This window comes from Diadema antillarum, unplaced genomic scaffold (genome assembly GCF_040938485.1).
Source record: "Diadema antillarum isolate AM-2024a unplaced genomic scaffold, OU_Dant_1.0 seq00001192_RagTag, whole genome shotgun sequence".
Lineage (NCBI taxonomy): Eukaryota > Metazoa > Echinodermata > Echinoidea > Diadematoida > Diadematidae > Diadema > Diadema antillarum.
In genome coordinates this window covers 782835-805174 of record NW_027271989.1, presented here as the reverse complement: position 1 = coordinate 805174, position 22340 = coordinate 782835, and the positions used below count along the sequence as shown (strand labels likewise).

Genomic DNA, 22340 nt, shown 5'->3' with positions numbered 1-22340 from the left:
CAATCCAAATACTATTTCAGGGTATGAAACTATAACTCACTGCCCACATCTTACAGAAAACCCCCATTCAATTTGCTTCAGTGGTCAAAGAGAAATGAGAATCTTTGTAGAGCATGTCAGGAATCCCTTCCCTCCAAGTTCTGTCTATTGTGTTTACACATTAAAGAGATCGTATAGTTTTGATTGAGACCTAATTTCAGGTTTCTAACATTTTTTGGTGAGATAATGAGAAACCTCTTATGAAATATGAAAGAGCATGTAATTCTTTGAGGAATTCAACATTTATTTAATGAAAATTGGTTTTGAAATGGCTGAGATATCAAAAAAAAGAGCGATTCTGATAAAGTGTGGGACCCACACTCTACACGATCGCTTTGTTTTACTTTGTTTTTGGATGTTTCAGTCATTCCAAACCCCATTTTCATCAAATAAACTTTGAATTCCTCTTAAAATGGTATGCTCTTACTACATCAAAAGTGTTTTCTTGGTATCTCGTAAAAAGTTAAAAGCCCAATTCTCATCTCAACCAATACTGTACCATCCCTTTAATACGCAGTTCCACGAGCATCCAAGTGCTAAACTTGGAAGAATCAGACTCACGACATGCTTTACAACAATCCACATTTCTCTGTGACCGCTTAACCAAATATAATGGGAGTTTTCTGCATAATAGAGCGAAGAGGTTATATCTCAAGACCCTGAAGTAGCATTTAGACAGTTTAATCATATTGGGTGTTATCAATGGAAAAATCCGATTGTAATTTTTTTGGGGACATACTCTAGTATGAGTAGAAATCCTTGTAAACCAGTCATATTCTTCACACCATAGAAGAAAATCTTTGGGTAGGGACCAGGGAAAGAAATGATTAGCACCAACTTTCAATCGCCATAATAAGCACTATTGTATCATCTGAATCAAACTTTGTAAATTTCACCAATTTGGCCCACTGTGATCAACAACTTATTACTCTATGCATGTAAACACACAAACGCAACCCCATTCTCTCAAATTTACCAACTGCTCTGAACTTGGCCAGCTTCAAGTGTACATGTACATGTCTGCTTTGCAGAAAACCCTTTGATTTTCTTGGGACACTTGGTTACCTTTACATGCATTACATCCATGGGACGCCTCAATATGAATGAGATCCATGGGATGAATATGGGGAAAGCTCAAATATGTGTTACCGGATTTCATAGTTGCATTCATGACATGTCCGAATATGAAATCGCCTGCAAGCCCGACACATTCATTATGCTGCCATTCACCAACTATGATGACCTGCTAAGTTTGTGTTTGCCATTCCATCCTGATTCCATCCCGATACCTTCCATCCCAGAGCTGCTACAGGTTGTGACAGGAAAGACTAAGAGATGGAGACAGACTTTTATGCGACAGAAGAGCATGAAACCCACCTTGGCGGGGTGAAAGGTCACCGTTGGAGCCCTGATGTGTCTGATGTTGATGGTTGGAGTTACATGAACCGTGGAACCGCTGAATGTGCATGTTGGTGGGGTGAACACCACCTGTACCCATGAACACTGTGGGGACATGGTGGGGCATGTGGGCAGGGAGTCCTGTGGCATTAGGATAGCCTGGCATCATATGAGGGGGGTACACCCCTTGGTTACCAGGAGGGGGAGGCTGAAACATTGGTGGTTGGTACATCTGCTGGGGCACCGGCGCCGTGGCTGGTGCCTGGTTGTGGTTCTGGTAGACAGCCGCTGGGTTGATGGTCTCCCTGCCGTCCTGTACCGGTGGCTGCAGGGGCATGGACTGCATCGGCGCGGGCGCCTGGAGTGGGATGTTGTTCGCCATGGTGACAGGACCGTGTCCGGTCTTCACCATGTGGATGGGAGGAGGACTGGGGGAATTGCAAAGGAGTTGGACTAGCGTTGGACCTGCAAGAGCAGACAGAATTTCATGGCATAAGGCATGAGAGAGTTGTTGCATTCAAATATTACATATTACATGTAGGCCCTACATAATGTCAACACCCTACAAAAACAAAGAAAGTAACCAAAGATTATTCTCATTGCATTACACTTCGTCATTCTTCTTGAATATGGACTTTGCACTCATATCATTATGAAAACTAAATGTTTTCAACTTCTATCCTTCAAAATCATGAGTTTAAAAAACTTTTCAACTGCATTAAAAGGAGTGCACATGTGTGTAAAGCAATGGCAAGAACTGCAAGCAAATCTTCTTGAACTCTGACATAGAACACAAGGTAGCAACTTTAAGGCCATATGAAAATAATCCATCAGGATGGCCATTCCCATTGATTACAACCCCCCCCCCCAAAAAAAAAAAAAGTGACATGAAAACTAACAATGTTTCAGACTACACATCCTCATTACTCCGCAAATTCATAATGTTAGCTCTGATGAGAAAATCACAAAGTTTCTGGAAGCACTGCTCACGCCCAGTTTATACCTACCTGCTCAACACATGCTGGAGGAAGAGCACATACACAGAAGTCATGTGACCAAATTCAATCTTTTTTTCTTTTTTTTTTGCTGTGTGTTTTTCCATTGAATTACTAAACATCTTGTGCAACTCTGCATTCTGATAATTGCAAGTTTCATTCGATGTTTCAGTTGGAATTCGGAACAGTTGCTATGCAACTTTTATCCCATTCCAACCTAACAAGTCTTTTGTGCGCATGGCAGATTGTTATAAACGTGCTTCCCTGCGCATGGCAGAATGTTGTTAACCCTATGCGCACTCCCACGCCCTAACGACAATCTGCCATGCGCAGGGAAGCGCTTTAACGACAATCTGCCATGCGCATGACAAAGTTTTCTAACTTGGCAAGTTTTCAAGACCATAATGCGAATAGTCAGGAGCAGTGAAATGTCACATTTATGTCAACCTGATAATGGCTTTGAAAAGTTTTGGGCTAGACATGTCGATGACAGAGATTTTGTCTCATGAGAATTATTTTCTCCAGTGCTCTCCTTAAATTACATCAGAAACATAACTCATTTTATTTTCCCCCTTAACAGAGGGGATTGATGCATGTCGCACAAGCTACATTCACACATGTTGGTAAAAAATATGCTGGAGGCATGTACATGTATATTCCCTGTATATTTTGTGATCAAGCAAATTACACGTGATACTGTATAAGTGGAAATTTTCGCACACTCCACACAACCAGAAACTAGCGCAAAAAAAAAAAAGCACACAAATACCTTTGCTTGCCATGTGCGCCAATGCATACTTTTGCTTGTCATGTGCGCCAATAATCAATGTCTTGATTCCTTTGAATTGAAAACATACAAAACTCATCTTACCCAGCTGGGCTAAAAAAAAAAAAAATACACCTGAAAATATCCACTTACAGTACTTCAGACTTGGTCAGAAACAGCACAAGCTATGAAAATCAGCCTACAACATTTAAACATACTGGCACAAAAGTTGTACCGGTACCTCTGAACATGGGTCATTCTGAATAACTAGAATCAACTTTCCTGATGATGGTATGTTTGATCTTAGTATCAGATTGACACTGCTGATTTGCAGAACTCTTTGACATGGCTGCTTTCACAAGGCAAACCCTCTTTTCACAATAGATTTTCTTAGCATTCATATGTATCTAAGAGTGACAGATCAAATATTAAAGGCACTATTTACCATTTGCAGATGAAACAAAAACCCAGCTTTAGTGCTTCGAAATACAATGTAATTCTAAAAGTGAGTTTGAGATAGAAATATACAATGTAAAATGTTAATCAGTATAATCAATGTCACATTGTTGAATATACAGAATATGTGTCAAACAATAATTTTGTTAAAACTGTTTCTAGAATAAACTGCCAACAGTTGTGGTTTATTAAAGAAAGAAGTAGTATCTAAAATTTTTTTAATTGTTTGTGCTAGGATGTTTTGTGATACAACTGACCTACATATAACAGTGCATGCATGCATCAAATGTGATAACTCGAACATTTTTGAAAATGTTGCTCCCAATGGCTAACAGTGGCTTTCACATCTAAAAATAATACCTGATCTCAGTGACCAGAACTTGAGGCAGTTGTAAACTGATCCTTCTCAAGGTTGGCAAGCTGCCAATGATAAGATATCATTATAAAATGAAAGCCATAAAACTTAATTATGACTCTGATTTCTCTTTCTATGAGGCCCTTTTGTACTGTTTCAAAGTGTAACCTGTGGTATGCTAATTCTAAAAATATACTGATACAGCTGTACATAACCAATATCATGTGTACACATATACTTGTGTTTATGAATAATCTATGGAATGCTTTCCTGGAACTACTTCAATACAACAACAGGCAGCAACTGAAAAGTGCCCATACTTCTCTGAAATGCAAAACTGCAAACTGAAACATTCCCGTTGTTTCATCGATTCAAGTGTTGCAATACGTGGAATTCTCTCCAGCGACATGTCAAGTACAGTGACGCACGAAAACCCAGCTGGCCTGGAGAAAACCACTGTCTGAAGTGTAGCACTCGCTGACAGGCATCCAACCAGGGAGGTGTTACAGAGATGGAGTGGCAACTCTTCGTAATTCATGCAAACACATGTTTGGGTTCAAGGCGTTACAATGGGATGTCTAGCATTCCACTACGCTTTGAAGTCACGCTCGGCACCGCTCTAGTTGCAAGACGAAGTTCAGAGACGAAGAACGCATTTCACCTTTCATTGAATTACAAGCTTTATTTCACTGCAAAATTTTAAATGAAATACACGAATTGATTCAGAATAGTTTAGTAAAGAATTCAATTTTACAAACATGTATTTCTAGTTTCTTCGTAATTCGCAAATCGAAATGAAATGAAAATTAGGCCCTCATAAAAACCTAATATTTTTCTATAATGCGCACATTTCCGCATGTTAATTTTCTATCTTTTAATAAGGGATATTTTGATCTTTCAAATAAAGTACTCCGCTTAAGCGTGTTCCAGCGTGTTTTTAAACTTTTTGCTGTTAAAATTGTGAGTTTTACACTGCATTTTGATTCGCTGCTCCAATTCAAGGTACACAAATTCATTGTTGCCATCACAGTGAAAGAGAGAGCGAATTGCAGTAGGAGCAAGTATTTCTAGATGTGAGAGCACTAGTCCCGATTATTGATGCTCTCTTTTGTCAAAGCACATGGGTAACACCTGTAGTTGAACGCATAACTTCTCGGCGGTGCCGCACATGACTTCAGAGGAGAGCAGTAGTTGTCTCTCCTTCTCTAGCACCTCCCTGATCCAACATTAGGGAGCTTTAGATTTTAGACACGCGGACGTTCAAAGGAAAAAAACATGTTCTGAGCTTGCGCAGTTGCGCGCGTAAAGTCAATCTATTTTTAGCTTGCGTCGCCTGAGTTGTTTACTACGCGTACTGGGCTATTTTCACGTCCGCACAGTTTGCGACGTAGAGAGCTTCTTCATGCACTGATTATATGGGGGCGCGATTTTATTTTTTATACGTTGCATCCCAGCGTAATCTAAAGCTACTTTTCCACACGACGCAGGGAGAGGAGAACGTCCAGCGCAAGCGTCGGCTCAAACGTCCGCGCGTCAAAATCTAAAGCTCCCTATTGTTAGCTTGGAGCGCAGACCGTTTGGATCTTTATTGCTGTTGGAGAAGATGTTGTCATGCTGCTCTCCGTGATCAGCTAGAAAATTTCACTACATTCTGTGATGCTTGAGTGATGCTTGGAATTTAAAGGAATGGTGTAGTTTTGGTAGAGATAGGGGATTCAGAATCTAACTTTTTGCACGATAATTACAAAACCACTTCTGAAATATTAAAAAGCATACAATTCTATTCCCTGGAATTCAAAGTTTATTTTGATGACAATCAGTTTTGAAATGGCTGAGATATCCAAAAACGAAGTGAAACAATGCGATAAAGGTCAGGATTGCATGTTAAATTTTGAATATCTCAGCCATTTTAAAACCAAGTTTCATTACATAAACTTTGAATCCTCTTTAAGAGAATATGCTCTTTCATACTTCGTAAGAGATGGAAAGGGGGGAAACCTAGAGCCCTATCTCAACCGAAACTACATAATCCCTTAAAGTCCCTCTTGGCCTGAATCCCAAATGAGATTTCCATTTACATCAATATAATGAATGAACAATACCCAGAGAAAATTGTTGAAGAAGGCATCTACCCCTATCGTGACAGCTAAATAATCATCTCTAAAGCACCACTAAGCAAATACAGCATAATGTTCCTTGAAAGTCTCTCAGTCTACTGTAAAATGAGGAAAGTTCGCGTGCATTTCAATTTCGCGAGCGCCAAGATTCACGAAATTAAAATGCACGCGAAAGTTCTTGTCTACCCTATACAATGAACGCCAGTGGCAATTCCAGAAAGTTTCATGCCACAAAAAGGCCGTCGGCTCCAATTCGCGAAAATTTCAAGCCGCGAATATATTATGTTTTACACGATCAAAAGCTGAAGATGAGTCTCATATTTTACTAAAACAAACACACATACACAAAAAGGAGAAACTAAACACACACATTCTTCAGGTGCAGTACGGGAAAATAATACAAAACCTGTTTTGTATTTCCCCAGTTGATTGTATCACCTACACTTGCTGTACATTTTGTAAAGTATTACTGTAACGAAATTTATCAGTCTCCAGGTACATGTATGCCTTATGTGACAAAATGGTGACAACCAATACGGCAGTTCAGTGGCCCAATCGAGCAACAAATGCACAGAAGATGTCTCAATAATAGTGGTGATAATCCTATAGGAGTTTATGTTCTTGCTTTACAAAATGCAAATCTGAGAAACTGTACATTTGTAGTTCCAATACTGTAACCACAGAATATTTTCATGTGTGGAAGTTGCAAAGAATTTTGGACTCATAACAATAACACACATATTTTTTGAAGATCTATATCATCTATGTTCAAGATATCACATTTGATGCATTACATGTGTAGGTCTATTGTATCACAAAACATCCTACCATATAAAATTTTCGCAATAAAGCCTAAAATATAAGGAGATATCAGTATTTTTCTCAATACACCGTAACTGTAGACAGTTTAATCTTGAAGCATTCTTATCATAACTATTGTTCACATTTTGTGTATTTAACAATACTTTTAAAACATCAATTATACGGATTCAGTTTTTTACAGTGGTTGTTTCTATCCCTAACTCACATTTTAGAATGATTTTTAAGTACTAATGCTGGGTTGTTTCATCTGCAAATGGTAAATTATGCCTTTAAACTCTCATCCAAAATATCATACACAGCAAAGTCCTCTGAAACTGACCTTTGGCAACCTGTTATCACCACATTGCACAAATGTCTACTTTAACAGCACCTCTGCAAATATTTCCAGACAGGACAACAATGGTTTGAAAAAATACCATAGAATTCAAATAACAAATAAAAACAAGAAAAAAAAAATGATGACATCCACGTTCAGTTCTAATCCCTATAGAGCTAATGTCTTTGTTGGTACTATTGTGAATGTACCAAAGTATCTAGTGCCATTACAGCATTCCTTTACAATGCACAACCAAAGCCTGCACACATCACATTATCGTTCCAGACATAGAATGAAATGTCAATGAAACGTCAAATTGAGGCTTTAATTCCTTGGAATGTAATGCAATCCACGAGTATCACACTTCAAGCGACATTTAGTTTCAAAAGGATATTGTGTCAAAAAAAAAATGTCGCTAAAGGCAAACAATGTAGGGCCTATTTGGTACAGTGATAGAAGGTTACAATCTTTTGACTGTCATTTAGGGAAGGGATATTTATTCTCACTAGCGTTCTACCGCGGGATCCCGCAAATTTGCGGTAGGACGATTTGCCGAACGCGTAATACGCGCTGAACGTTTTTTTCCTCGCGCAGCGGCAGGGGAAAAAAATCGTGCGGAGGAACGCGGTAGGACGCTGATCGTCCTGCCGCGGTAGGACGGGCATGATTCATTCTTCGTGTGCACGCAACTACGGGCAGATACTGAAGTAGTGCACGCACATCTTTTCCCCGTCGATCGGATCTCTGTGGCACAACCTTTGTAACGTTAATGATGCATGCACGATACACTCGTACACTGGCGCTGAAAATCTAGTTACAAACCTTGTTGTAATCATGTTGTAGTGTATTTGGGCGGCTCGAGTGTGTCACGCGGGGTTAGTAACGGTGCGTTTCAATTTTTGAGTTCTCACGATCGTATTAATAAACATAATACACTTTCTTTCGATCTCAACATCAGCAAAACTGCGTTTGACTTGTTTGCACTTTACGAATTCTTTGAGCTCTGTCACAGCACGATCATGACAAAGTTTTGTTCAATTCTTTGGAAATCATGCTCGGCAAAACTGCGTGTGATTTGTCTACAAATATACAATCTAGCAAATTCTTTGGGCTCTCTCCAGCACGATCATGATATTTTTTATCTAATTTTATCTTTTTAAAGTTTTTGTTCGATCTCACTTTCAGGAAAATTGCGAGTAATTTTTTTTTCTTTGAGTTTGTACAGTACGATCATGACATGTGAAGTAAACTTCAATCTATCACACACTTTCTCATACTAGTAGTAAAGTTGGGCAAGCGTTTTGGAACAAGGAAAAAAATGCTTGACCGAATCGGGCAAGCAAATTATTTTGAAGTCATCCTTTTCCCCCATATTTTCCCTGAGCTCCAATATCAATAAACCCATAAAAATCGAGCATACGGAAGCCCTAAACTAACGACTGTCTAGCGCTGCTACGCAGTTTCAACAACTTTCGAACACTTACTTTTCGATGAAACACGAACACTCGAGAGATCGCTATGATCGGAAGTACGAGTAGTTATACAATGTACTTGAATATTTATTCCATTGCAATTTGTGTGTGAATAATATTCCGTAGTGACAAAGCCCAATATTTTGGCAGTAAAAGTAGCCACAGCAGAGGAAACTGCCGTTTTCTGCTCGCCGTTTACAAGCTGTTTGCAGGTGAGTATAGGTGACCCCCTTGTAAACAGCCATACAGTACTGTAACTGTTTGTGCACCACGTGTCTGTAGAGCACGCAGCGAATTCGGAGAAACAAAACAGAACGCAGTCACGTAGACAAAGTTGTGAACACCAACTTGACCAAGAAGGAAAACATGAAAAATCCCACGATGGCAAGGTGCCAGACTTGGGGGAAGGGTGGGGCGGTAGAATAGAGAGCATTCAACAAAGGAAACCGCGCGCACTGGTGCATTCCTGGAGGTTATAAACAGTCTGGGGCCTGGGGGACCCGGGATGGACAGGTAAGGAAAGCAAATCGAAGACCGAGGGCGAAGACCAAGGATGTCAAACATTTAATACGATTCGTTATCACAGGCTATTTTTTCTTTTTCCTCTCATTTCTTATCTGTCTGATCTTTCATTTATCGGTAAAAAGAAAAAAAACATTAATTGATGTCAGGATTCAAATAACTTTGTTTTTTGTGTGCCTTATTTTCTTTTCTACTGAATTATATCTTACCTCAATTATCACCACTGATCGGGGAAAAAACAGTAACTGTTCGTTTCTCACAGTTCACAATCCGAAGTTTTTTGTTTTTGTTTTTGTTTTTGTTTTGTTTTTTCATAAAGAAAAAAAAAATGAAAGAGAGAAAAAAAAAGTTTCGGTTTTCCGAAGGTTCGCTTAACAAAATATGGAAAAAGAAGAAGAAAAGTTAAGTAATTTTGAAGGTTTGTTGATTCGAAAGCGAAACACAATGTGTAATTCTGAAGATTCCGCAATCCCGAAACTAATAGGCCATAAGTTTCGTACCACGCATACCTATACATGAGAGTTCGTTCTAAGATTAACGAACTTTTTCTCAGATTTACAAACCCTGGGGATAATGCCACAGTAATATTCGTATTAACGAATCCTTGTATACATTTTCTTTAACAAACATCTGGGGATTTTGCGTGTTTCAGATTCGAAATAACGGGGTCATCCCACGAGACCGACACCCACGACTCATACAGCCCACGAGTTCGACATTGAAAACAGGTCCATGAGTCATACAGGTCACGAGTCATAGAGCCCACGAGTTCGACGCTGGGCAAATGAAGTTCATGAGTTCGACACTCGGTGAAAACGGCTCACGAGTTCGACATAAATAAAAACAGTCCACGAGTTCGATGGATATACAACACGGGATTTAATGTGTCGGTCTCGTTAGGCCTTTTTTGCTCACGTTACAATGGGTTATTCAAATACCGGTTTTGATTGATTGACTAAACACAGTCACGTGATGGAGGCACATTGGTTATGTTCGCCCATGGGCAGAGCATTTTTGTAATGCTCTCCCATGGGAAAACATTTTCACGTAAGAAATGACAAACGATACCAAACGATTGAACGATCATATTTTTCACGCAATCGATAGGATATAAATTTGCCTATTCCGTACAATGTGAAAATTAAAGCAGATGACCGATAATTGTAATGCGTATGAAAGTGTGATAATTTGACTAACCCATATAGGCCTAATCTAACAGATAATGACTTTCGTTGTCGGGAACATGTACCAAACATTCCACCATCAGGGTTTGAAACACTATTTCGGGAGGCTGTAAGTTCCTCGACTTCGTCTCGGGACTTATAACCTCCCTCAATAGCATTTCAAACCCTTCGGATGGAACATTCGGTATTTTCCCTCCCCGCCAGTGGACATCATCTATGTCGAACTCAGGGCTGTATGACTCGTGAGGTGTATGACTCCTGGACTGTATATTATGTAAATATGACTCGTGGGTGTCGGTATCGTGACGTACATGCACCCGAAATAACGAAACATCAGAATTTCCTTTCAACGGAATAATGCATACCGTGCCTGAAAGAAATCAACCATTCCAAACCAAAAGATACTATACTTATTTGTTACGATTATATCTCCACGTTTTCCATACCTCCTTGTAAGATATCACTCACTGCTATATGAATACTCCTCGATAAAAAGTAAACTATGTCGAACCATGATATGTTAACTTATCTTGCCTTAAAGATTTTGTCTTTTCTTGATTATCCCTAATAACCAGAAGGTTCGATAATAAAAAAGAAATAAATATATAAAAAAATGAGAGGAAGAAAGGATCGAAGGTTCGTTCATTTGATAACGAAAATTGATTCGGTATACTGCAAGTTCGTTTATCAAAAAAAGTTTCGTACGACGTGATTCATTCTCTGATCAACGAATCTTATTTCATTTCCAGAGAAACGAACCTTCGGAATAATGCCACAAGTGGGATAAACGAACCTTGTTGATTATTTTCGGATTGACAAACTTCTATATAGTCGGCAGAGGGAATCTGCGTGTATCGGATATGCAATAACGAACCATCGGCATAACGAACCTCCTTCTTCTTCTTTTTTTTTTGTCGGAAAATGAACACCACGCCTATAGAAATCATCGATAGTGTCGAATAAGAATGAAACTGATTTCTTATACCTCAAAGATTATTCTTTTCTGAACTTTCTCCCAATGCCCGAATAAAAAGAGTGGTTTTAGAGCGTGTTGCTCTGAAAGTGCTTTATTCCAAAGGTTCGTGAATCCGAAAATGATGAATGATATGGCCTATTAAATTCTCCGAAGGTTTGCCAATCCGAAATGAAGGTTCGATTTTGTGATGGTTCGTTAGTTCATTATAATAGGGTACTGTTCGTTATTCCGAAGGTTCGTTAATCCGAACATTTTGTGGCGTTATTTCGAAGGTTCGGTAATCCAAAAATGAAATAGGGTTCGTTATTCCGAAGGTCCGTTGATCCGAAAATGAAATAGGGTCCGTAACGAACCTTCGGTATAACGAGCTTTTATTTCATTTTCGGATTAACGAACCTTCGGAATAACGAACCTTATTTCATTTTCGGATTAATGAACCTTCGGAAGAACGAACCTTTGGAATAACGAATCTTCGGAACAACGAATCTTCGGCCTAAAGAACCTTCGGAATAACGAATTGTAACCATATGTATATGTTGAAAAAATGGTGTTATGTTGAGGTGCATGTAAACACATAATTACAAACACAAGAACACACGATTCACGAACTGGAATACAATCGTAATCTCTATTATGATTGTGGAATTGATGAATTTTATATCTACTCCTGACATTATTGTGATGAAAGAAAAAATGTCTGCTTTTTTGAATCTCTCTAAAAAAATCGAGTGAAAATATTCACCCTTAAAGGAGTGAATACAAAAAAGAGTGAATTTTGAGTGAAAATGTTCATTTTCACTCGTTTTAGAGTGACCTCAGGGATCACTCCAAATTCTTCGAGTGATCCCTGAGGTCACTCCAAAATGAGTGAAAATGAACGTTGCATTCAAAATTCACTCCAATTTCACACTAAATTCACTCTTTTTGTATTCACTCCTTTAAGAGTGAATATTTTCACTCGATTTTTTTAGAGAGTACGTGTGTGCGGAGATGGGTTAAGATGATAGGTGAGTGGTCGAGTCGCGACTTGATAATGTTTTCATCAGCGTATACTCCATTACAAAAAGTTTTAAAAATGGAGATATCAAGGAATGAAAATTAAATGAAAACACACACCTATACAGAATCACGCACATACCCGTTTAAAGCTGACAGAAGGTTCGTTAATCCGAAACACACAAATTCCCTATAATACCTAGAGAATCCGAAAATGAAAAAGGGTTCGTTATAATCCGAACATTTGTGGCGGTATTACGAAGGTTCGTAATTCCGAAGGTTCGTTAATCCGAAAATGAAATAGGGTTCGTTGTTCTGAATGTTCGTTTATCCGAAAATGAAATTGGGTCCGTAGCGAACATTCGGGATAACGAGATTTGTTTCATTTTCTGATTAACGAACCTTATTTCATCTTCGGATTAATGAACCTTCGGAATAACAAACCTTATCACTTTTTCGGATTATCGAACCTTCGGAATAACGAACCTTCGGACTAAAGAACCTTCGGAATAACGGACCTTCGGAATAACGAACTACAATAGGTAGGCGTAAATTCACACACGAATACACGATATACACCAAGAGACGAACTGGAATATAATCGTAATCTGAATATGTGGAATTGATTTTATCATTGTTATTTTCATTTTTTCCTCTTCCTCTCCCTTCTTACGAAACTGTGATGATGAAGAAAAAAAAAAAATTCTGCTTCTTGTATACTATCCACACTTGTGTGCGAAGGTAAGGTGAGGGGTACCGAGTGGTCAGGTGTCGGGGTCATCCAACGAGACATTGGACATTGGAGTAGTGCATACAGATGAGGCTTATGAATATGTCTTACGGTATTTTTTGAAAAAGTGGACCTTCCAGACTTTTATTTTATATTTATTTATTTATTTACAGTATTTATTTTTTTGGGTGGCGTATATACGCACCTTAACACCACCCCCGCTACGGGCCTGCTGATCCTGATCATCCTCTTTGAAATAATGGGCTGCGTGTTCCCCTTGTCATTATCAGCCCCTTATTCTCATCATTTTATAACGATGACCTCCCCCCCCCCCCCCCCCCCCCCGTCTTCGCCGCAGGTTATTCACTGCTGTATAAGTTTATCTTAATTCGATTAAAGGAGTGGTATAATATATTGGGTGATTTTTTTTTTTTCATAGCATGCAAGATACTCACAATCAACCTTTATGAAATGTTGAAGAACATACAATTCTAAGAGGAATTGAACATTCATTTGAGCAAAATCTATTTTGAAATGGCTGATATAAAAACAGTGTAAAACAAACGATCGTCAAAGTGGGTCTAACTTTTCTTGAACTGCTTTATTCCACCTCCCTGATATCTCAGCCATTTAAAAACCAATTTTCATCACTAAACTTTGAATTCTTCATAGAATTATGTGTTCTCTATTATTTCATTAGAGATGTCTCATCTAAAAGAAAAAAAAACATCTAGTCCCATCTCAAACAAAACTGTACCATCCCTTTATCGAACCTTTCCCTGTGGAATAATGAACTGTCGGAAAACTCCACAAAGAGTCCGGATAGAATTCGCAAAATACTACGTGGTGGCCATATTTTACTCTTTCTTTACACACCGATCTGCAATTCCAAACGGTAAAAACAAATGCCAGTCCCTTCCAGTCAGAATGGGATGATGTTCGTTGTTCCGAAGGTTCGTAATTCAAAACAAATTTTCATCAAATACAACTTTGAATTCCTCACAGAATTATGTGCTCGTAAGCAGAAATTAGTAGGGACATACTCAGCAGCTCCAAAATTCGTATTTTGCCCTAAGAATAAAGATTCCTATGTTCAGCGTTCATTGATTGCTTTATGTTATATCAAGGACGCAATATCTGATCTCCAAATGCTTCGGAAGGGGGGGGGGTGCGGAAACTCCAACTGCCTTTCAGGAGAGGGGGATACTTTGATCTTCTCAAGCGAGCTTTTGTGAGAGCGAATGCAAAACTTTGTTGGGTATTTTTAATTATCGTTTACTATAAAACATAGACATGCATTGTTTTCAAGCTTTAACTTTAAACATCACCATTTCCGAAGTATATTATTCCAGTTTCTTTTCCCCTAACTATAATCTGAAAGTCTGCCACATGCATGATCGCTAAACGCCACGCTTTGCGTGGATGTGCCGAAGTACGAAACGGTTACAGCTCGCTATTCCGAAGGTTCGTTATTCCGAAGGCTCTTTAGTCCGAAGATTCGTTATTCCGAAGGTTCGTTGCTCCGAATTTCATTTTTGGATTGACGAATCTTCGGAATAACGCCACAAATGTTCGGATTAACGAGCCTCTAAGTATAGGGAATTTGCGTGTTTCGGATTAACGAACCTTCGGAATAACGAACCTTCGGAATAACGAACAGCACCCGTACGAAACACGTGGTTTCACTCAATTCAAAGGAATGAGGTTATTGCAAGTTCGATGGATCGAATGCCCCTCATGACTTAGTTGAAGAAATCAAGAAGTCTTTTACGAGCAAAGAAATAAAAATGAGAGAAAAGAAAAACCCCGAACGAAAGTTGCTAGCCAAAATATTTAAGTAAAATTTAGTGGAAATTTACAGTATATATATAATAATATATATATATATATATTTTTTTTTTTTTTTCACAGGTGAAGTTCCTTCGAACTTTGAATAGGGATACGCAGTTTTGAGGGGCATGAAATTGTCATGATTTTGCTGTCTAATCGGGTACATGTGTAGCTCTCAATAAGCATGCGGCTGCATAACATTCTCGTAGTGAATTTGTCTCGGCATACGAGACCCTTCATACTAGTAATATTTCTGTAATTCCATTTATGATTGAGTGATTAATCAATCCCTTTTATAGTTCAGTGAGCATTAAAATACTGGTATTCAAGCATATATAATCGACTGTTCGATGTTGTCTAGTATGGGCCAAAAGAAAAGCTATACACAATCATGATGTGTTGCTTAGAATCATGATCTTTGCCAATTACAAGCTGATCGTTGTTCGATCGATGTTTCCAGGCTATGTAATACGCTGTTTATTACCAGAAGTGCGCGCATTCTTTCGTCCAGCACCTGGAGTCTGGCAACTGTTTTTGTGGAAATGCCCACAAGTGTATGTTGTGTGTGTGTGTGTGTGTGTGGGGGGGGGGGGGGGTCAAGTTTCTTCTATCCGAAGAGACTGCATACGCACAATCAGCTCTTCGCTTTTATTTTACTGTCGTCAATGTTTTTTCCCCTTATTCTTTGCTGGTAATAGCATTCGTAATTTAACCGAAAATAAAAAAGGTCAAACGGTTGGTTATTCGGCAATTCCATCCAAGTTGTAAGTTAGTTTATCATATGTACATGTAATAGTATTTGACAATTACAACAGTGAAAGAAATGATCAAATTTGATCCTGAAATTGATCCTAATGGCGATGTAGAAGAGAGGGAAACGTGGCAGATGGAAGGATTTTTGTTTATCATTGAATTTTAAGAAAATTACAGATCACCAGTATATTTCATGTCGTCAAAACTATATCGTGTTTTTGTGTTTATGTCAGTGCGTGTATGTGGGCATACGTTTACTTGCGTGTTTTAATTCAACTCTCATCGTGTAATATCCCATAATTATAATTACAGCAATCTGCGCATCCCGAGAAAAAACTGAAAGATGTAGCATCTCCTTGCTCAAAGTCTTGTACTACGCCTCCCCCTCCACCACCCCACCCCTCGAAAACCAACCTAACATAACATAGTGTGTTTGAAAACACCGCCGTGTTTCTCAAAAAAAAAAAAAAATAGAGAAGAAAACAACTGTACATTTCGCGTCGTAACGTGTTGATTGCACGTCGGTCTCCCACCACTCAAAGAACATCTTACATGACACCGTGGGAGCTGAACATGAAAGTTGCGTTCTTCCCAGGCACGCACATGTTGAATGACAGCACGTGGTTATTGCGCACCTCTTCTTCTGCAATAGAGTGTTCACAGATTCTTGCAGACTGACTTGATTACAGTTGTTCTCAATCATTCAACTAGTGTGCGGTACGCGTTTCTCTTCATATTGTTATGGTGCTGTTAATAGCCTGCAGCTGCAGGCCGGGAAAACAACAGCGTGTTTGAAATGGAATTGTTGGGAATATATCACAGGTTACTACTGATTTGAGAAGAATTTGCTTTCCTGTCTTCCAAAGTGGTATGTACAGGCAATCTCCCCTAAAAGCCCAACCAATTTAACGTAAAATCCAGCGATTTTCTTGGGATTGCAACGGTATTTTAGCAGCAGCCTATACTCCTGTAATGATAGGGAGATCAGGAATGAAATTGCACATCGTTTAATACAACCTTGGGCGTCCTTACACACGGAATGAGTTGCCCGTCGAGGCGTGGTAAATATTCTGTAGGTGTAGTATGTACCAATAAGAACTAATTTCCGTAAAACAGTATCCCGACAGTGAAAAGAACTGCCGTGTCGGTAAAATAATGTCAATGTGATGATCAAGCTGTAATTACAATGTACAAAATACAATCTACAAACTACAAGAAAGACATGATATTACATTCGCTCATCAGAAGTGAAATTCATCCACCAAAATTTACGTCTAAAAAGGCGAGTCTAAGGAAGGTGTGTGACCGTGGCACATTCCGTATTCTATGTAAATAATCATAAGAGTTGTCAAAATGCAGCTCCACGATGTTCTTTTAGTGACTTGTGTTTTGTTTTGTCGGGGTTTTTTTTTTTTCTTAACAAAGGAGCTTCGATATTTGAAGCTCATTTTCCCATTGGCATTTTAACATGTCAAACGTTGCACTCTCGCTATTCGATTGCCTGACAAAGAATATGAGTCACGTGTAGATAGTTTTTTCAGTGATTTCGTTCATTTATATCAACACAAGACTCGCGAATTGTCATGTCACATTATATAGCTCATTTCACTGTCGTTAAATCAGGATTCAGGTACTAACTAGCCTAGACCTACTTAATCATAATCACTTCATCCTTGGATGTAAATTAGGGCCTACACTTTATTTTTTGAGTGATCCCGATAGAATAATGTCTCAGCTTGAAGGTTGCGCGACGATATTTTTCCACCTCATTTGTGATTAAACTGGCATCCATACGGCCACAAACGATTTCAAGCCGTGTAATTCTAGTCTTTACGATATAAAAATGGCCATACGCATCTGTTGATTGGGATCACACGGCCCCAGCTTCTGGCTCTCGTTGGGTTGCGTTGCTGCTCGAATTCTCACTTCTGTTGATTGGGATCACACGGCGTACAACCAAACCGGGCTCCCACACACACACACACACACACAAAGCATGAGACGTGACCAAAATGTGGCGGTAGAACGCGGAGGGACGCCAGTCGTCCTACCGCGGTAGGACGATCTCTCTCTTACAGAAAAAAATCGCCAGCGCGCACATCATGTCAGATGCGCCTATATACGCGTAAAATCGTCCTCGAGCGTTCCATGCGTCCTCCTGCGGTAGAACGCTAGTGAGAATAAATATCCCTTCCCTTATGGCCTTGTATGGTGGCAGGCGAGCATTTTACACAAAAACAAAATTGTAATCATTTTGATGCTCACGGATCACATAAAGATGTCAACCTACATATTGCACTGTACACAATGAAAGTGGCTCACTCAAAAACAAATTAAGTTGCTATTTCTTAGATTACAATTTGTGACACAAATATAAAACTTTTTGTGTGTTTGTGTAAAGAGGTAAAAAAACAACATGATGATAAGATCTTTACCAGAGGCACTTGAATAAAATCTTAATCTGGAGAAAATGAGAAATTAAGCAGCATTTCATTTTCAACACAGACGAATACCATGTTGTTGACACCATTTTCACTAGATCAACAGAGAGCTCAGTTTAGAGACCAGATATTCTGTAATATGATTTAATTCAATTCCCATAGCCATAAGTGTCTCAATATGTAGAAAAACAAATGAAAATAACAGTAATTACAATCAATTAAAAGAAACACACAAGTACTAACAAAAATGCCTCATTTGTCTTACTACTAATTACTATTTCATTGTTCCTTTGCATTTTACATAAAATAGAAATTCTGCTTGGATGAATATGGCCCCACAAGACATCATAGAGCATAGGCCTACAACTCTCCCCAAAGCCCAAATGGCCATTTAGACAAGGGGCCAAAAAATACAAGTATTTGCATAGCCAGTGTTACTGCATATTACTGCAAATACTGAGTTTCAAATTACCGAGCTACAAATTACTGAGTTTCAATTGCTGCCAAGTGTAAGTGGCTTCCCCTGTAAACCTGGTAATCCTGCTTGCATTTCTTCTCATACTATTTTAGTCTACCAACCCCTACTACAGTGTATAATGTGTATTTGAGCTTCTTTTCAATGATACCATTTTGCAAACCATGTGTACACACATATACATGTAGGCCCCAATTCACGAAGGTGGTACAAATGAAACCATGGTTTAAACCAATGACAAAAACCATGGAGCGCCAAGTGTCGCATGGAATATTTCATTTCAAAGTAAGTCATTTCGTCGCTGAAATGATCATTTTGTAACGAAATGACATTTTGTAAGTAAATGAACATTTCGTCCACAAAATGATAATTTCGTTAACAAAACGGTCATTTTGTCAACGAAATGACCAATTTCATAACGAAATATTCCGTGCGACACCTGGCGCTCCATGGTTTTTGTCCATGGTTTAAACCATGGTTTCATTTGTACCACCTTCGTGAATTCTGGCCATAGGGTTCCTACACGATTTGTAAACATAACAAGAAACAACACTTTATAGTGCAATTGGCAAAATATGGCCTTGTTTCTGACATCAATGATTTCCACGCATTCATTACAATAGGCCTACATGCAGGCCTATTTACAGCTGTACAACATGTGATCTGCTACTGAGCAGGAGCATCTGGCCACACTTGCCTACATGCATTACATGTATGAATGACCTCAGCTTGAACTACGGACTTGATTCTCTGTACATGTTTGTGTTTTGACGCCGTGCTGTTAAGTATGCCTGATACACACTAGCAAATTCCTCCGTAAGCCTCACTATACACTACATTGTACAAAACAACAAGCAGCGCTGGCTCACATACAAAATGATCTTGTACAATTGTTTCTATAACACTGTACATTGGATATATAATTCCCTGATTTACAGTATGGGCATTCAATGGCACACAGAGGCAAGAGTCTCACACACTGCAGGATTCTCCATTCCACAGAACTCACAGAAAACAAGACCTGCTTCAAGTTTAAGTACATACACAAAAATTGCAAGGACACAGACACAGTACATGTACCTAGGTAACATTCACAACTTGGACTACAAATCCGATCTCGTATCATTATACAATGCAAACATTTACAATGGGAAGACACTGTAGTGCAAAAATTTTTGTTGATGGGTGGTACTTAATTGTAGCATACTAACCAGCAATTTAGCCTTCAGAGGTGAGCCACTGATGAAATAATGCTCCATGAAATAGCTTACGAGAGTGCCTGTTTAAAATCCATATGACGTGGCATAACAACTGCTCTGTTGACATGTCTACAAACTTATTACGCACAATTGATCCAGCAAATCGAGCGATCAGCGTCTGTTCTTCGTAATGCGAACTTTGGTCTCAAGGGGGCATCCTATGTGATACCAATAGAGCGCAACTGTCAATGCCAGCACAATGCTATTGACAGTTTGCATTCAATTTGAACACTCTAGGAAATAAGTACATGGAGCTGGCTTTGGTGAACTTTGAGATGTTCTATTTGTACGATATTACACTGAGTCTTTGTAAGTACTATTACAACCCTCCACTGAAGTGTCAATATGGTGTAGCAACAGGTTGAAGTGAATACACACAGGGTATTATTGAGGAGTTTGTACACAACATATCTGCTTCACTTACAATTGGCACCATTGTACAATAACTCATGCTCAATCATATTAGAAACAATTGAAGTAGGATATTTATGGAATACTCTGATTCTACAGTCCTTGTATGTTTCAGCAGTGCTTGCTTACCCTCGCTCTCTCTCTCACATGTTTACAAACAAACACACACACACACACACACTATACACACACAAACATACAATGGATGTTCCTTTTTCAAGTGGTCTGTACATGAACAAACAACAAACTACACATTTGTGGTGGACGAGCAGAATTAAAGAGAATCATTAAAATGGCTAAAAATAAAAGCAAAAGGTATATTTTTCTAAATTGCATTTTCACAAAAACTAAAAAACAACTTTTCCTTCCTTCCCCTTTTTCTGAGGGGGGGGGGGGGGGGTGGTGTGACAACAATTCGACTGATATCAAATGACAGAAGTTTTAGTTTTTCAGCACCTGATGCAAGCATGCAACATTAAAAAATTTTTGTGCACTTACTAGGCCTATACAGTGTTTTTGTTTTGTTTTGTTTTTTAGTTCATAAAAGCAGCTTTGTTTATTACCTCTGCCAAGGAGGTTATGTTTTTGTTGGCATTGGTTTTCATTTGTTTGTTTGTCTGTGTGCAAAATAACTCAAAAGTTGTAAACGCATTTGGATGAAACTTGCTGGAAAAGTTGATAATGACACAAAGAACAGATGACCACATTTTGGTAGTAATCCAGGAATTTTATGATCAGGATCATGGATTTCTGATCTTTTGGCAGATAGGAGCAATGAACTTCAGAGTTCAAGCTGCACGTATGTAGTTCAGGTTTGCGATGTGCACTAAAGCGCATGCTCTGCTCGACGAGGCACCATGCATCTGGAAGATGATGAAGTAAACAAAAGGCTTTAATAGTAGATATTGGGAAATTGGATGATTTTCAGCATGTGTGTATGGATGGAAATTAGCTGCTTGGCGCAGGTCTGCGATCTCAGAGTGCTTTTCCAGTTTGTTTCAGAGGTTTTCATCTTGAGGGATTTTCAAAAGGCCATACGTGGGCTTTACAAATAAAAAGTTAAGAATACTGTTTTACCACAAAACAGAACTTTGAGGAATCATTTTATTGACATGTTTCATTGCATAATACAGCTGTACATTGCCCTCGGAACAAATATTTGAAAAAACATATTTCCAATATCACAGACTATATAATATTCTGAGAGGATTTCAACAAAATTGGTACAGGATGAACACATACAAAACACTTCTCACTTGAATGGTACTCTCTGTTTCTTCATGCTTACCTTGTTTGTATGTTTTTTGTCAGTTTTTCTGTATAAATCTATGTGTAATAAGCGTTGTTTTTCGTAATACCAGTGGAGGGTGAATTTCTGCATTCATTTTAAGAGACAATAGAGTACCTTCCATCCTTGTATCCTTATATTAACCTGACATGTCATGACCGTATCTGGTGTCAATATCTGAGTGGAAATAAGACATACCAGCCAAATAATCAATGCTGCTGCTCACACATAACATGAAACTGAAGATCATTTTGGTCCATTTGTATCTGATCTTTCTCTGGCTTTTTGAACACCTATGTGCTAACTTTCGGCTTGAAGTGACTATACTACGTGTACAATGTATGCATCAAGTTGAAAAGCACAATCCAAGTTGAAGATTACCACTACATTAGAAAGCAGTAAGTACGCTGAAAAGAAACGTTGGGGAAAAGTGACTGAACAGATGGTAGAAATATGTGTGACTGTCAAATGCACTCCAGGAAATCCAATGTCAAATTCTGTAAGTCTGTCAGTCAGTAATTTTGATGTACGGTATGTATGTACAGTTATATATTTTCTACCTGAATGGAATCTAGCAATAGAGATGTTCGAAGTACAATTGTACATGGTGTATTCTGCATCCAATTCACTCACTTTCACGTTTCGTATTTCAGAATGTACTTCATTTCTGGCATGGTGTTCTGAATGTTGCACACTGCACTCATCTTTGCAACATGCCAATACCTCACGTGGATCACCC

General features: G+C 38.8%; 1 protein-coding gene across 1 annotated transcript in view; it reads right to left on the bottom strand.

The window, feature by feature from the left end:
• Positions 1-1345: 1345 nt before the first annotated feature.
• The window catches only part of LOC139744598 (uncharacterized), an 85151-nt gene continuing 64156 nt past the window's right edge, over positions 1346-22340 (bottom strand). Inside the window, exon 3 of the mRNA XM_071655028.1 lies at positions 1346-1902. Coding sequence (XP_071511129.1) covers positions 1346-1902 — 557 coding nt within the window. The remainder of the gene's footprint in view (positions 1903-22340) is intronic.